Source organism: Scaptodrosophila lebanonensis, unplaced genomic scaffold (genome assembly GCF_003285725.1).
Source record: "Scaptodrosophila lebanonensis strain 11010-0011.00,11010-0021.00 unplaced genomic scaffold, SlebRS2 tig00000098-arrow-pilon, whole genome shotgun sequence".
Taxonomy (NCBI): Eukaryota; Metazoa; Arthropoda; class Insecta; order Diptera; family Drosophilidae; genus Scaptodrosophila; species Scaptodrosophila lebanonensis.
Genome location: NW_022060568.1, coordinates 3,945,837 through 3,963,119, shown reverse-complemented (window position 1 = coordinate 3,963,119; position 17,283 = coordinate 3,945,837). Strand labels below are relative to the sequence as shown.

Sequence of the window (17,283 nt, the reverse complement as noted above, 5' to 3'; positions counted from 1 at the left end):
TACGGCTGCTTTCAGGTAGACAGACATTTGTGGGGCAGTTGCGTTGAACTTGCCCGCTGCTGCGTATCTGTAGCTGCCGTCGCCGTCGCTGTTTCGAGCTGAGAGCGACGACGACGACGACGACGACTACGACTACGAAGTCGAAGTGTCACCCACCCCATTGAGATTGAGCGTAAGTGCGTGTGTGTGTGTGTGAATTGTCTCTGCTGCTGCTGCTGCTGTCCTCTGCTGTCGCCTGTGCGTACGTATTGACGACGTCGCTGCTGTCGCATTTGTCGCCCGCGTCGTCGCCGTCGTCGTTACAATTTTTTTTTTTGTTGAGCCACACACAACCTCGCAACCTCGTCGCCGCCTGCACAGCAATCAGTGTCACCCACGACTTTCGAAGGAGTGGATCTTACGGCAACAATTGTTCGCTGTCGCGCATAAGTGTGTGTGCCCGTGACTGTGTCTGTATATTGTCGTCGTCGTTGTCGTCTCTCTGAGTGTGTTGTGACTATCGACGACGTTCCTGGCCAGCCAAAAACAAACAAATTTGTTACTTCTTGTGCTGCGCGACAATAACAACAACGTGAACTCAGACCCAGTCCAATATTATTAAAAAAAAAATAAAATAAAAAATACAAGTGCACGAAAAAGAAACGTGAAAAATAAAAACAAACAGTGAACAGACGCAAAACTTTTTCAATCAAAATATTATGCCGCCGCTTGGCTAACATTTTAACAATTTTTTTTTACACATTCGACTTTGTGACGTGTGCAATTCCACAATAATAACAATTTTACAACAATTACAACAAGAGACAGCAGGCAGTTCTCAGTGCCGACCGAGTTCGAGTACGAAAACATCAATAAATTTATTCGAAAATGTAAGTAGAAAAATTAAATTCAATTCCGATGTGGAGAAATGAAACTGTTGCATTGAAAACGAAATTGCCGGCTTGATTAAGAATTCTGTTCTACCATTTAAAAGATTAAATAGTATACGTGCCAATATTTTCGGTTGAACTTTTGTTATTTATTGTGATCAATTTTCCAATTTGAAGATGGAATATGCAAAACTCTTCTAAATTGTTCGCTTAAAAATGTTAAATTAAAATGGAAAAAGAAGAAATTTCAAACTCAAAGAAAGACAAAAATGCAATGATGTTGGGGAATTACTTGTACCTTCGATTTGCAATACTTTTGTCTTGTTATAGATTTCAAAACGTTCATGTTCGATTATTATGTATATACTATCTTATCGAATCATCTCATCGCTTTTCCCCATCATTGTGCAAATTCGAGAATATGAGAGGGGGAAGTTGAGTTTTCTTTTAGCCGTCGGCAATGCTGCCCACAAGCTCTTACTTAAGACTTGCCGGCCACTTTTTGTTGTTGTGTTTGTTGCCTCATAGCCCGATCTGATGCGATTGGAATGGCCAATATAGTCGATAGTTGGACTCGTTTTTGTCTATTTGTTGCTTGCAGTCCTTTCGCTGCTCGTTTTCAAAACAATGGCACATTTTGTTGTTGTTTCTGTTGAACCATTGAACCGTTGTCTCTGACCTGCACCTAGAGGACGACCAATGGGCCAGAGGGAATATATACATACATATGTATGTATGTATGTATGTATGTATACAACTATCATTCGCAAGAGTTTCTTAGAAATCAAAGTTTGGGGCGAGCGATTGTGATTTTTTTTATTCGCAGCGTTTAAACGTAATTAAGATTTTGTCTTTTTACTAAAAATCTAAATGGTTGTGCAAGTAATGAGATACAAATGTTGCTGTCGCTTAGACGATGTATATATGTTGTTGGTGTTGTTGTTGTTGTTGTTTCTCTGACCATCATGCGTTCATTGCTCTGTTAGTTGTTCGGCTGTCGAAAACATTGAGGCGAACGTTATTGTTGCTTATTATGTATATACGAGTGCGATGTACATATGTACATATGTTTGTTTGTACATACATCTAGTAGTAACAACAACAACAACAATAACAGCATCAACTGCGCTTCTCTCTCCCCATCTCTCTATCTCTCTCTCTTGGAATTTGACTTTCAACATGCCGATAATCAAAAAACGATCGGCCGGCCATCAAAAATTGTGATTGGTTTTTGTACTGTTGTTGCTGTTGTTGTTAGCTGTTGTTGTTAGCTGTTGTTGTTAGCTGTTGTTGTTGTTGTTAGCTGTTGCTGCCGGGCACTTAAGAGTCGAGCTTAAGACATTTTAAGCGTTTGACAAAAATAATTACATACATGCAGGCATAGCTGCAAACATACAAAAGCACAAAAAACGGACAAACTTACAGACAGGCGGACATACTTGTACAGACGAAGAAAAGACTTGCATACAGAAAAATACAGTGGGGATTTGCTAAAAGCAACTAAACATAGCACAAGTTAAGCTTATGGATAAGCTGTCGCTTTCGGTTCAAATTATTCAAAAAATGTCAAGTACAAAAGATTTTTCCGTTTCTCGAACTGGTTTCAGTTTGCAGTTTTCATTCTTAGGAAATGTTCGAGTACTTGTATAATAGAGTTGAATATTTTTATGCAATAAAGTAATATTTCTTTAAGCATAATAATTCTTTCCATAAAGAATACAAATACTTGTATGTACAAAAAACAGGCAAGTCAAGAAAACAACTAAATAGAAAGTTTCAAATTAAAATAGGAGGTGTTCAATTTTGAATCCAATTGAATATAAAGTTTCAAATTAAGATAGGAGGTGTTTAATTTTGAATCCAATAGATGAATGGACACTATTTGCAATATTTAATTTGTTCCTCACATTCATTAATTCTAGAATTCTCGAATGGGGTTTCACTGCTTCTGTCTTATGCTACGTGAGGACTCGATGAAGCAAATAAATTAAATGAATTGCTAATGTTTTCGGTTTGACTTTCGAGCTTAAAAAAGGAAGTTTTTTAATGTAAATTCAAATAGACTTGGCTGGTAATTAAATTTCGAAGCAAATACTTCCATTTTTCTTATTAAAAAAAACTGTTTCGTAATTGTTTCGTTTGTTTTAAAAGCGTCCCAGCTCTGATTCAAGTGACGATTCATTCATATGTATGTTCTATAAGCACTGTCCAGCTTAGCGAATGTGCACTGTCTCCATGCATAGTTGTATGTGGCATTTACTTGTATGTATGTACGCTTGTACGAGTAGTGTACATACATACTTGTAGTTACGGCGTCTGTTAATGTTATCGTACTAATGAGCCTATAAAACCTGCAAGCATCGCAACTTGATGCTGCTGTTTCGCCCGTTGTTATTATTATTATTGTTGTTGTTGGAATGTATGTAAGTGTGTGTGTGTGTGTGTGTGTGTGTCTATTTAGTTGAACAAGTGTATACACATGTGCCCCAAAACTCCATTTGTCTGCCATGTACTCGTATGTAAGCTGACATTGGATCGCCAGCCGCCAAACGAATGTGTTCGACTTTTAAGATTGATTCCAGATAGCAGCAAAGCGGTACAACTTGCGACGGCGATGGTGATGGTGATGGTGACGACGACGGCAGAGATGACGATGATGACGATGATGACGAAGATGACGAAGATGACGATCTTCATGTTGGCAAAGTCGTTTGCTTGGGTGTCGCTCTAGCTTGGCTCTACCTCTCTTCTTCCTCTGCTTCATCGTCTTTTTTTTTTTTTTTTTCGTTTAAACAATTGTCCCCATCGCCTTCATCATCATCATCCTCAGCTTAAGCGTCAGCCTCAGCTTAAGCGTCAGCAGCAGTAGCTTCAGTCGGCGGCATTTTTGCGGTGCTCTCCACAATTACGGTAGCTCCGGCAACGGCGACCGCAACAGCAACAGCAATAAAAACTCAGCAGTCAGTGGCAACAACAACAACAACAAGAGCACGCTGGTTTTTTGTTGTTGTCGTACTCGTATTTGTTATTGTTTTTGTCGACATCAACTACGATTTGGTCGCCGATCGCAGTAGCTTGGTCAACATTTTGGCCGGCTGGCTGGTCTTTTCTTGTCTTCGCTCCGCTCGTCTCGGCTTGGCCAGCTTCCAAGTTAAAACCAATCTCGATCTGAAGTATCTTTTAAGTTTGGTCGTCATGTCGTTTGTCGTTTGCTCGCCGCATGTCGCCGCATTTTTAATGACCCCCATGCCATGGATCATTCATCAAGCGACACACACAAAGCTGTAAAAGATTTCGATGAACCAAATTGGAAAGGTAACGACAGCAGCAGCAACAACAACAACTACTACTATAACAACAACAACAACAACAGCAACAAAATGAACAACTGCGTGCCATTATAGCATTGCGCTTTATCGATTTATTTCTTGGCAAATGAAGGCGAGTTGACAAATAACTCATACTATAGTACAGGGGGCTTTGTTTCGGTCATCTCTATTGTAATATCTGGTTGCTGCAAACTCTTCAAAATTAGTGATCTAATCGAACTGGTACAGTGTACAGACTGTTCCCCGATAAAGTTTAAGATTCTTCCAACAACTACAAATCAGAATTGCAAGTGAAATAATCTATGCTGGAAAACATTCGACTTTTTCCCGAACTTTAATAATTATAGAGAAGTATTGAGAATGATAAATAGTACAGTAAGCTTCAGTTTGGAAAACGTATTCTATAGAGACTATATTAAACTGATAAATAGTTCAGCAAACTTCAGTTTAGAAACCATATTCCAACTGTTAGGTATGTTAGATTGAATGATTCAGATTCCCATCCAGTTAATACTAATCTTTTCCATATTTGTGTTCCGATTTATCGCACTCTAACTGCTAATTCTTTATCAAATCTTATTGCACATTTTAATTAAATTGGAGTTGGAAGACTTCTGATATTACAACACTCACCTGCCAGAATCATGTCATATGTAGAACAGACTTGTCCACATACTCGTACATAGTTGGAAAACATTTACTTTACTCGCGTGTGTGTGTGTGTGTATGTGTTTGTTTGTTTGTTTGTTTGTGTATCAGAGAGTGTCAATCGCAAGCGTTTGACCCTTAACCTATTGCTTTAATTGCGTGTCAAATCTGTGTTAAGCCTGTCAGGCAAGCAGCCAGCAACTGGACCGCTACTATCAAGGAGAGCCCAGCTATGGGCGAGGGGTGGGGGCGAGTGGTATGTGGTATGTGGCTCCACTGTACCGATAACAGTGCAAAAAGTTTCTACAACTGGCAATCGGATTTATCAACGAAAACGAAGAAAACAAGCTGGAAAAGAGGGGTGTGGGTGTGGGTGTGGATGAGGGTGGAGGGCGAGGGCGATGGCGAACACAAGGCCTAGGCCTAGGCCTGGCAACTTGAAGTTTGGAGCAGTTTGGTTGACAGTGGCAGTCGATGATGCCTACTTGAGCTGTCACACGATTCACTGAGCAGCTAACGGTGCGTTGCCTTCGTCGTGAAGGCGTCCCCAACTCCGACTCCGAGACCGACCCCGACTCCGAGCCCGACCCCGACTTTGCTTCTGATTCCTCGTCCACACAGTGCCAACACTGATATGAATTGGAATTTTTATGTTCTTGTTCTTGTTAATGTTGCTGACTGACCGAATGACTGACTGACTGACTAACTGACTTATTAACTGACTGACTGATTGACTGGAAATAGACTGATAGTTGCAGCTATAGCTGAACGTCCGACCCACCCCCTCTTCCCTTGCTTCAGCTGCTTGGAATTCGATTGTGTCAAGGATTAGCGAACATGTACCCCTCAGAGAGCAGCATTGTGAGAAACTTTAAAGAGATGGCAGACGAGATGACTGCCCTCAAAGAATTGTGTTCAGACTAGACTGGACTACTTGCTTTTAAACATTTATTCGTTTTTCCTTCTCTCTTCTCAAATCATTTATTAACTTGGCTATCCCCTTCTCTGATTCTTTGCAGCCACCTATCAAGCTCCAAACACCTAAAATCAGCTCCGAACACCAGCATGGAGCACATTATGAACTCGTTTATACCGCCCGCTTATTTGTTGGGCCACACGGCCGGCCATTCTGTGGCCACCTCGCCAGCCACATCGCCCGGCGGCGGCGTTGCCGTCGGCACCGGCAGCGGCGGCTCTTCAAAACCGAAGCGCTGGGGCTCCCCACCCATCAACCTGGCTGGCCAGTTCATCAATCCAGCGACGGGCAAGAAGCGCGTTCAATGCTCCATCTGCTTCAAGACCTTCTGCGACAAGGGCGCCCTCAAGATTCACTTCTCGGCCGTCCATCTCCGTGAGATGCACAAATGCACGGTGGAGGGCTGCAACATGGTCTTCAGTTCGAGACGCTCGCGTAATCGTCACAGTGCCAATCCGAATCCCAAGCTGCATTCGCCGCACATACGCCGCAAGATCTCGCCCCACGATGGACGGACGGCCCAACAGTTTCCAGTGTTTCCGATTCCGCCGGCGGCGGCGGCGGCTCGTCTGCCCGCCTTCCCTGGCCTCTTGCCTGCTCCTGGCTATGTGCCCACACATCCCTCAGCAGCAGCGGCCGCTGTAATGTTTGGAGAGTTCGGAGGCCAGCCGGGAGCAGCGCTGCATAGTCTGCTGGCAGGACGACAGGAGCATCTCTTCACAACCCACCATGGCAACAACAGCAACAGCTCAAAAGCCGATGAAGATGCGGACGCAGATGTGGATGCCGATGGCGATGGCGATGCCGACGCCGATGTTGATGATGAAGGCATGTACATGTACATGGCCAATACGTCCACAGGCAGCCCTGCCAGCGAGGAGGCGGAGGATTATTGTCGCGAGCTCGAAGATGCCGAGGCGAATACAACCAGAGAGGACATTGACTGCAGTCGCTCCACAGAAGCCGGCCAACCGGCAGCCAGCATGAATAGCAGACAGCGACAGTGCGATGTGGAAAGCCGTGGCGAGGAGGACGACTATCAGGAGGATGAGGACGACGACGATGAACAGGGGAATGACGCACAGATGCGTTGCACCAGCAATGATGCGGAGCAACCGCTTGACTTTAGTCTCCACAAACGTCGTCTGGAGGACTCAGCGGACTCATCTGTGAAAGCCCCCTGTTCGCCCAGCTCCCCGCCCACATCCTCCCTACACAGCAGTGGCTTCTCAATGGACAGCTTGCTGGGCAAGCGGAGGCGACACAACAGCAATAGCGTCACCTCGTCGCAGGATTCCCACGCCATCAGCATCAAGATGGAGCTGGACATTGAACAGGACAGCGTCGACTCAAATTCTCACACCCAAGCCCATGCCCATGCCCATGCCCACTCCAACGCCCATGGTCACGCCCACATCCATGCTCCAGTCCACCCGCTGGCCCACAGTCCAGACGCGCGCTGCATCGACCTGAGAAAACATCTGCCCGTCACTTTGCCCGCAACCTCGCCACAAAGCCCGGAGAATCTCAGCCAGCCACCACAAGCGCTACTTTTTGGCTCCGAGGAGCAACAACACCACCACTTCCGGCTCCTGCAAACGCAAATGTTTGCGGCCGCGGCCGCAGCTGCCAATGCCAACGCCTCAGCCGCCGCCTCCGCGGCCCTCTTACCACAACCGCCCACGAACACCTCAGCTTCAGCTTCAGCTCCTGCATCGGTCTTACCCCTGGAGCTGAGCGCAGCCCCGGGTGCTACCTTGCCGCCCAAGGAATCGCCACCCATGTGGAATCTACTCTCCGAGGTCTATCGCTCCATGCTGCTCAGCAACAATCTGAAATCCCAGCAGCAATATAATGAAGTTCCGCCCAGTAATGCCGCCAATGCGGCCATCTCTGTCTAACCGGAGGCCATGTCGCTGGAATTTCGAATGGAGTGCAGAGTGTAGCGCCTAGGGTGATCGGATCAGATCGAGTTATAATGCGTATAGGGCTTAGCTTTCATTTCTTACGGGCAAGCCGTACTTCTGGTAGACAAAACCGAACGAAAAGAAGAAGAAGAAGATGAAAAATCAGCTCAAGAGGAAATGCCCATAAAATGGGTGAAGAATATTGTAAATCTCGTTTTATGCTAGGAAGGGAGGGATGTTGATATTCACGATAAAATCGAATATATTTTAAACGGGTTTGAAGAACAAAAACAAAAAAAAAACACTCTAACTCGTATGATATTTCAATAATTCTTTATCTATATATTTGTATATACTTGTATGCTAGTTTTTCCCGATCCGAAGTCCTATTGTTTTGATTGTAACACCTGAGAGGTTTTCTTCTCAATATCAACATCCCAACACTCTGAACTGCAACCGAAGCATGTAGAGCTAGCGAAAATGTGCATCTCACGATTTTATCTCGACTATATATCGACTATAGCTATAGCTTTTTAACTGTGTAAGAAATATTTTTTTAAGTTTTTTTTTCAATTTTTTTTTTGACAACACGATTATGTTATGAAAGTATTTAACCCGTTCCTCAGTGCTCATGTGTGGGTGTGTGTGTGTGAGTTATGGCTGTGTGTGTGTGTGCGTGTGTGTGTGTGTGTGCGTGTGTGTATATTTTAAATGGTCTCTGACTGTGTAGCCTAATGGGATAACAGAGACTTGCGTGTCTCCCCTGCTCTCTAACTCGCACGGCCAGCGTCCGCTGTACAACGAAGCATTGAACTATATGTCTAAATATATACACATATATAGTACTATATATATAAATATGGTTTTTTTTGACTAAAGTAATAAAGTAATAATAACATTAATATTAATATGAACTATGTACCATTATGTAATTTTAATGCAATTTTTTTCATAGTCAATAATTATGGTATTGTATTTGGATCGTACACTCAAACCTACTACCACTCCCGGAGGACCCGTGCATTGTGTGCATCGTGTGTCTCTCTGTATATGCGTGTGTGTGTCACTAACACCATGCAACATATCCTTGTGCTGCTTGTACTTAAGAATGCATGTGCCTGTGTGTGTCTGTGGCTGTGTTTGTCTGTGTGTGTGTGTAGACTTGAGCGCTCACACACACACACACACACACACACACATGCACATGCAAGTGTAATGAAAATATACAAATGTTATTGCTCGCAACAAACAATAAATATATATGTAGTATATATATATATATACACATAAATATACATATATGGCTCCCCTAGAGATTATTGTGTAATAAATCATTTAATTTGGAAAATAAACAAACAGATGTATACAAATATAGAATTCGCTCCGATTTCTTATTGGGTCAAGCTGGGAATTATGTTCGATGTAGCATCAATTCGTAATGCTATGCGACTGGGTAATTATACCCTTTAATTTTAATTGAAACCAAACCAAACCACTGTTAAGGATAGAATTCAGTTTAAACTCCGAGTAAGGAAGTATGTTGATCAAGAAAAGGCTGCTGGGAATTATGTTCGACTATATGACATATATTTCAGGTAATATTACCCTTTGTTTTTATTCTAATTGAAACCAAAACAGAGGTCTAGCACTGTTAAGGATAAAATTCAGTTTAAACTCCGAGTAAGGAAGTATGTTGATCAAGAAAAGGCTGCTGGGAATTATGTTCGACTATATGACATATATTTCAGGTAATATTACCCTTTGTTTTTATTCTAATTGAAACCAAAACAGAGGTCTAGCACTGTTAAGGATAAAATTCAGTTTAAACTCCGAGTAAGGAAGTATGTTGATCAAGAAAAGGCTGCTATCTCTTATCTTTTAATGGTTAAATTCCATTTATATAGCTTAAAAAAAAAACTCTACATTGTATTTTTTAAATAAATTTTTAAATTTTATTATTATTTAAAAGCCAAATACTTAATTTTTATAAATTACTACGATCCATCGCATCATGCAGTTCTTCTTTTTACAAAATATTTCCAAGCATACGCAGCATCATTGAGCGGAGTACACTCTTCTATATACATGTATGTATATATCTATATATATATATACTTGTATATACAAGTATGTAGTCCGTAGCATTCATTGGTCAGGGCACATGCCACATAATGACAACATTATAAGTTCGCATTTGAGGCCACTTATGGCCAGATTCCACATACATATGAGTACAATAAAACAGATTCCTCTCGGACATGTGGTGTTTATTCCCAAATACATGCATGTCTACTATGTACTCGCATACTTGTATGTGTAAATGCTTGCATGTGTTGTATATAATGGAGCTTGCCACTCATAATGCCGCACTCTTTGTCATTTGGGCCTCAGTGTGCTGAGGGCTGGGAGCTGAGAGCTGGGAGCCAACCCACGCCTACTACGATGACGACGTGCTGGGCATAGTTGCGTGAAACCGAAACCGCAAAATTGACATGAATGCGAATGCGAGACTGTGAAAATGTCAAGTGGTTGTTGCGGTGAAGTGAGCCAAGCGCCAGGCTTAGGCTCAGTTCCAGGCCCAGTCCCAGGCCCAGACTCAGACTCTGGCAGTGACAGGGGCAAAGGATATGGATGTGGATATGAAAGGCAGCGAGCAGTAGGGCGCATACAACAAATATACATAACCACATAAACATTCAGCCAATCCGTCAGAGCGGCAGTCAAGTAAACAGCAGCGCAGACAAGGAGACAGGCGGACAGATAGACAGACAGACAAACAGACAAACAGACAGGCAGCTAAACGCTTGCCACATTATGAGATGATCCTTTGCTGCAATGTCACTTGAGACACACACACACACACGCACACACAGAGAGATATGTACATACATATGTGTACTTGTATGTACGAGTAAGCGAGCATGTCTCTCATCTCTTGGGATCTATTTACTTTTAAGTTTCTGAATTGGATGATGTCACGAGGCGGGCGAAACACTCGCAGTCGCACTCGCATCCAGTAGAGTGGGTGACTTTTTTTGAAGTGCCAGAGCGTGCGATGGCAACGGCACGAAAAGGTTGTTTCCCCTCCCCTCCCCTCCCCTGCCTTCGCCTCCCCTTCCGTCCCGTCCCGTCCCGTCTCGACCCGACCAGAGACAAAAGTCTCTTCGCCGTCGCGTTCGCCTTTGCTTTTCAATTTTTATTTTTTTGATGAGATATTAGAAAAAATTTACAAAGCGTTAAAAATTAACATTTCAAATGCGATACTGTGTGTGTGTGTGTGTGTGTGTGTGTGTGTGTGTGTGTGTGTGTGTGTGTGTGTGTGTGCCCGTCTGCTGGGGGATGCAAATGCGCATATATTTTTGGAGACAATTGAAAACCACTCGAGGGTTATTGAGATGTGACAGTCAAGTAGTTGAAGTCGAGTCGAGTCGAGTCCCACCGGTTTGCATCGCATCGTGTCGAGCTAACTTGACGTTTGAAATAGGATCAACATCAGCCTCAAATGCTTTCAATTTGGACAGACTTGCATTGCAAATTCTTGGCAAAGGTAATGCCTGGCATGGGACACAAGTATACGAGTATAACAACGATTGAATGCACTCCTCCACGTCATGTCGAAGGAAGAAGGGTGGAGGTGGACTCAGGGAGGAGGAGGTTTATGAATGACACACTTGTTCCAAGCCCATAACACACATTATTTATAGATTGGCTTAAAGGGGCAATACACAATCATTTCTTAAAACTTGGAATCTTTAAATTTCAGTTACATACGCGACTGTAAGCGTTAATAAGCTGCTTGGGGTGAAAGAAGGGGCATTGATGAAAGACTGAGAGGGGGCAGTGGATACTTGTATAAAAGAGTCGGGCGAGTCCTCTTAAAAAACGAGAATGAAATTAATATTTTAATAGTGGCAGAAAATCAGTCATCATTTCCTACTAAAAGGAATTCTATTTAGACTTGTTCTGACGTACAATTTCAGTTTTTATTTATTGAAAGGTGATGCATTGATAAAAGACTGAGAGGGGGCAGTGGATATAAAAGAGTCGGGCGAGTCCTCTTAAAAAACGAGAATGAAATTAATATTTTAATAGTGGCAGAAAATCAGTCATCATTTCCTACTAAAAGGAATTCTATTTAGACTTGTTCTGACGTACAATTTCACTTTTAATTCAGTTGAACGACAGCAACTATTTTGAATTCGGCCCGAATAAACCTTTCTGGAAATGGACGGAGTGAAGGGACGACTAAGCAGCTCAGAGTCTATGGAAGGTATACCATATTCAGAAAACCTATATTGAACCAAAAATCATGTTCTTTAATTTTTTTCCCAATTTGTGGTGCAATTTTACAAAAATGTACTGACATTAGATAATGTCCCAATAACATGCGAGTATATTCCTCAGCCTGCTTAGAGAACTTACGAGGAATGTGGTCCCAGGCGAAGAGCATGTATATATTTCAGAGTATCGCAATCAAAAGTAAATAATACAAATCCAATAATTTGTAAAATGATTCATGGTGAGTCGTGATTTTCAGCCCTATACAAGTAGTAACACTTGTCTGGCTGGAATGGATTGCAAAAAGATGTACAACTGAATCGAAATTCAAGAACAGCATTTTCTCAGATATTTGGTGTTGGCCCATTCGTCACAATCATTAAATTAAATGCTCTTTTATGTGATCCCAAGTACATAGGTAGTCTTAATAGCCGTCTTCTTGTATTTTGTGTGGCCTATAAATACTTACTGCTTACTTCTTCATCCTAAATCTAGATGACAAGATCGTTCCACAAAATTTCCATTAGGAAATGCATGCAGATTTATCTTCGAAAGGGTCACTGCGATTTCAATTCCGTGTAAATGAGTGCGTATCGAGGTAGTTTCGGTTTTAATGGCACGGAAAATACCGTCGCTTTACTTTTATTTAGATACGTGTGTGTGTGTGTTTGTGTGTGTGTGTGTGCAATGGGAAATACCAGGAACCGATGCACTTGCTCTGTTAATTAATACGACATTTCAATTTCTTGGCTATGGGAACAGTCGAAAAAGTGTTGTGTGGCTTCTTAAGGAATTTCTATTTGTACACTCACGATTAAATTTGTAGGAATTTAAATGTAGAAGCTGCAAAGAAAAAGAAGGTCTTATAAATATTGAATCTTTAATTATAGTTATGCTAAGGCCTAACAAGTGTTTGGTAGAAATCTTAAGCAGACCCGCCCACTTCGCAAAACGCCATCACTGGAGCTTAAGTTATAGGACTATATATAAGTTATAACAAAATAAATAGTATAAAATATATATTCATAAAATACTGATTATTTCTTGTGGTATGTTGGGTATAATTTAAGCGTCAATTCGCAAATTTAGCCAACCATTCGGAAGTCTAAATGTTTGTTAATCGCTTCCATACTGGACACTTAGTCGTATTCATTAAGGTTTACCTATTTTTTGGTGAAAATTATTGCACACATGCGTTTCTTGCAGAAAGTACAGGGAAATACTATGTAAAGAATCATATATATAGTATAAGAATAAATCATTATAAATTTTAAGCCACTCACACATATAAACACTTCTTTTTGCTATGAGTTATTAAACAAGAGAGAACGCTACAGTCGAGCAAGCCCGACAGTGTAATACCCTGTACCCAGGTAAACGTCCATCACTGAGTTATATGCGCCCATAGCAGCAGCAAAAAGAGGAAGAAGAAGAGCGAACTTGTTGCTGCAGTTTGGGGGGGTTGTACTGGCGAGAATTTGTTTCGCTAATAACTTTTCTTAGAATTGACCGAATGGAATAAAATTATATATTATATATAAATTATGTGTGCAAAGTTTGGTTTAGGTAGCATTTGAAATGTGGACGCTATTGACGAAATTCTGCAGCGGGGGAAGGGGGGGAAAATTAAAAAAAAAAATAAACTCGTCCTTACTCGGACCTAGGAGAATCTGGATGCCAACTTTGGTTATTCTAGCTTTTATAGTTTCTGAGATCCTCGCGTTCATCCAGACGGACAGACGGACGGACAGACGGACGGACAGACGGACGGACATGTCTAGATCGATTTCTCTCGTCATGCTGATCAAGAATATATATACTTTATGGGGTCGGAGATGCTTCCTTCTGTATGTTACATACTTTGCACAAACCTAATATACCCTTTTTACCCTACGGGTACAGGGTATAAAAATGTAAACTTGTAAATATAGTTCGGATCTTATTATTTGATGATTTTTTTTTTGTTATTCAGAGCTTCTCTGTAAACCATATTTCATGTTGTTTTATTTCATGGCAGCAAAATAAATTGATTTTCAGGAGCTCCGATATATGTATATGTAAATATATGAAGCAGCTTTAGATCACACAAGTTGTATTCAGGCACACCATTATATTATGTACACATGCCCAGATAGTATCCAACACCAATGATTTGTGAACATACCCGTATGTTTTCTTATTTTGAATTATACAAATACAATAATTTTTAATCAAATGATTGTTCTGGTAATACTTTGTGGAAACTATAGGCAAATGGAAGACATAATGGCAGTTGCATCAAACAATATACCTATATATATATATATACCCGCTTCATGCTCGTACACTGGATCTGTGGTATATAGTATTTGTAATATGAGATCTTGAAAAAGTGCACACATTATACTATAGTATATAGCACTTGTACATACATACTTGTATGCATTCATACTCGTATCTGAACTTTCGCGCCCGCTGATTGATTTTGTGATTGGGCCCCGCGAGCGTTTTTGACACCCACATATCCCCATATACACACATACATACATATACTTGTATGTGCATATGTACAGACTTGTATTTGCATATACTTGTATTTGAGTGCATTTAGCCCTGGCTGGCATTATCTGGTTAAACAATTGATTAAGTTTTAATAAAATTTGCAAAATCAATATTAAAAATTAAGTGCAGTAATTACTTAAATGGCTATTTGCTTGCGAGCCAATGTAAATATTTTGCGAACAAGCATTTAAACACGGCGTGCTGCCACAGAACGTTGCAAGCTTTAGCCGTCCACAAGTGCCGTGTGGCGAGGGGGCGGAGCGGCGCTGGTTGGGCAGAGAGGCAGAGGTGGAGAGGCCGAGGTGGAGAGGCCGAGGTGGAGAGGAAGGCAGGCAGGTGAGAGATGGCGTTCGGTACTGGCCGCTCCGATTGTTGTTAATGCGCACAGGGAGGTGGAGGCTGGCGAAATCCAATGCGTGTGTGTGTCTGTGTCTCTCCTTGTGTGTGTGCTGTGCGTGTGTGTGTGCTGTGCGTGTGTGTGTGCGTGTCTGTTCCCTGTCTGCGTCCATGTGTGTGCACTTTACATGCCCGTTGGCGTGTGCATATGCATGGATGGATGAATGTACACGCACACACACACACACACACTTATACACACACACACACACACTTATGCACGCACACATGCACACCAATTTACCTGCTGCATTATATAAATATTTACGTAATATACGTAAAATGCGTAACGCCTGTTGTCAACAACATAATCAACAACTGTGCCACAAGCAGCTAATGGCACCCCGACCAGCAGCATCGAATGACCACCGTCCAGTGTCCAAACTGTTCAGCGCATCTCTTTCCACATTAGGGTGACCAAATCACACAAAACATACATACATATATACATATATATACAAGTACAGTGAAAACTCTCTCACGGTCGGCCAATTTTTGTCCGCCCAAGGGGAGTGTCCGCTTAAGGGGATACTTAAATACTTTTGGAAAAAGTGTCCGTCGAAGAGAGATGGTCCGGATAAAAGAGGTGTCCATTAAGGGAGTTTTCACTGTATATACACCTAATTCTGTTTTTACACGGTTTTAATTTAACACGGTGTGAAAATTAAATATTTCATATATGGTTACACGACTTTATTCCATTAAGCACAATTAAAAATAGCACAAAATAAATAAACAAAAACACACACAGCTGACAAACAACTAGAAACCTATTTTATATGGGTCGTTATGCACATTATATAGTATACATATGTGATCCAATAAAGAAAACATACATCCCGGTTTTTTCACAGATTTGAATAGGTTTTAGAGATATGGAACCAATCAGCTATTTTTGCAAATGATCAATGTTTGTTTTTACACGACTTTTGTACACGACTTTTTCTGGAACCAATCTACTGTGTAAAAACAGAATTAACTATATATATAACTTTTCTTGAATTTCGATTCAAAAATACAGATAGAGAATTATCTGTTAACTGTTTAATTGCTAATGTTGCAATTTGGAATTTTGGATAGTATTGACGAAAGTCTGTGGGAGAGTCCATTTACCAAGTTGGTTAATGTGGGCTTAGCCGATATTCAGGCGTTCATCCAAACGAACAAATGGACTGACAGATAGTTTGCTCTTGTCATGCTGAATACTTGTATATCCCATGCTTAGGGTAAAAAATACCATCGAAAGACTTGAAGCGACTAAGACGTCGGACCGTAGCCAGCATCCATATGGATAATGTAAATGCAGGGTACAAGTTCTTTTAGAGTTCTTCATTTTTGGCGCGACAAAGAATATTCGTTCGTCTGTCTTTTTGTCTGTCTGGATGAATGCAAAGAGTTCTTACAAGTTTGAGAAAAAAACAAATATTCAAATTCAAATTTTAAATTTTTTTATATTTTTTTATATTATTTATATTTTGTTTTGCGGGACTTTTGCATTCTACTCGATTTAAAGCGCTTTTTTGTGTTTTGTTCTGAGCCCAGAAGTATTGAGAGAAAAACTACATTTTTCGATCCCATTTAAGCAACAAATTGGCTCAAGATTAAGCCATCATTCTAAATAAGTTTAATAAAATCTAATACAGTTTTAAAAGTAAACTCAAGCAACACATCGTATGCAATTCGGTCATTCAAAACAGAAAATAAAAGTGTTTATTAATAACAATAAGACAGAAATATGTGCTGTCGACAAATAAAGGCCTAAAGGCTACATAAAAAATTTCCAATTCCCCTATTGGGAATTTGTATTTGCCAATCGGCCAGCTCGATGTTCAATTCTTATCTAAATTTTGGGAAAATATTTTCAAAATTATTATTAAATTTCATTTCATTTATTCACAACTAACTTTAATTAGTTAATAATAAAGAGTACAGGTTATAAAACCTTATCAACTTAAATACAAGTATATATAAAGTGTGTTTTACAGTTTATGAGTGAATTATTGTTAAATACAAGTATATACAAAATAAATCAAAATGTTGCTTTGCTCAGCAAAATAGGCATTTATGTATATACACATATGTATATAATATTTTTTGGTACCTTCGCACCGACATATCTATATCACAGTACTACTATATACTTACTATAGTGTTATTAAAAACATTACTATTAATTATTAAATTTGCGTCTAAGTCAGACTATTTATGAAAGATGATTATTAGACGGGTATTATAATGACTTAGTTTCCCGTTTCAGTTCTGCAGAGTTCCATTTCTATGCCGAGTTAAGCAATGTTTATCTGCAATAGGTCTGCAAATAGTTTGCTAAATACTAGATT

The 17,283-nt window shown here is 40.7% G+C and overlaps 1 protein-coding gene across 1 annotated transcript; it reads left to right on the top strand.

Annotated features, from left to right (window-relative positions):
- Nucleotides 1-732: 732 nt before the first annotated feature.
- LOC115627990 (protein disconnected) lies at nt 733-7,723 on the top strand. The gene is made up of 4 exons (XM_030523885.1): nt 733-869; nt 5,866-6,554; nt 6,621-7,456; nt 7,556-7,723. The coding sequence occupies exons 2-4, from the start codon at nt 5,912-5,914 to the stop codon at nt 7,721-7,723; spliced, it is 1,647 nt and encodes a 548-aa protein (XP_030379745.1). The 5' UTR covers nt 733-869; nt 5,866-5,911.
- Nucleotides 7,724-17,283: the final 9,560 nt, after the last annotated feature.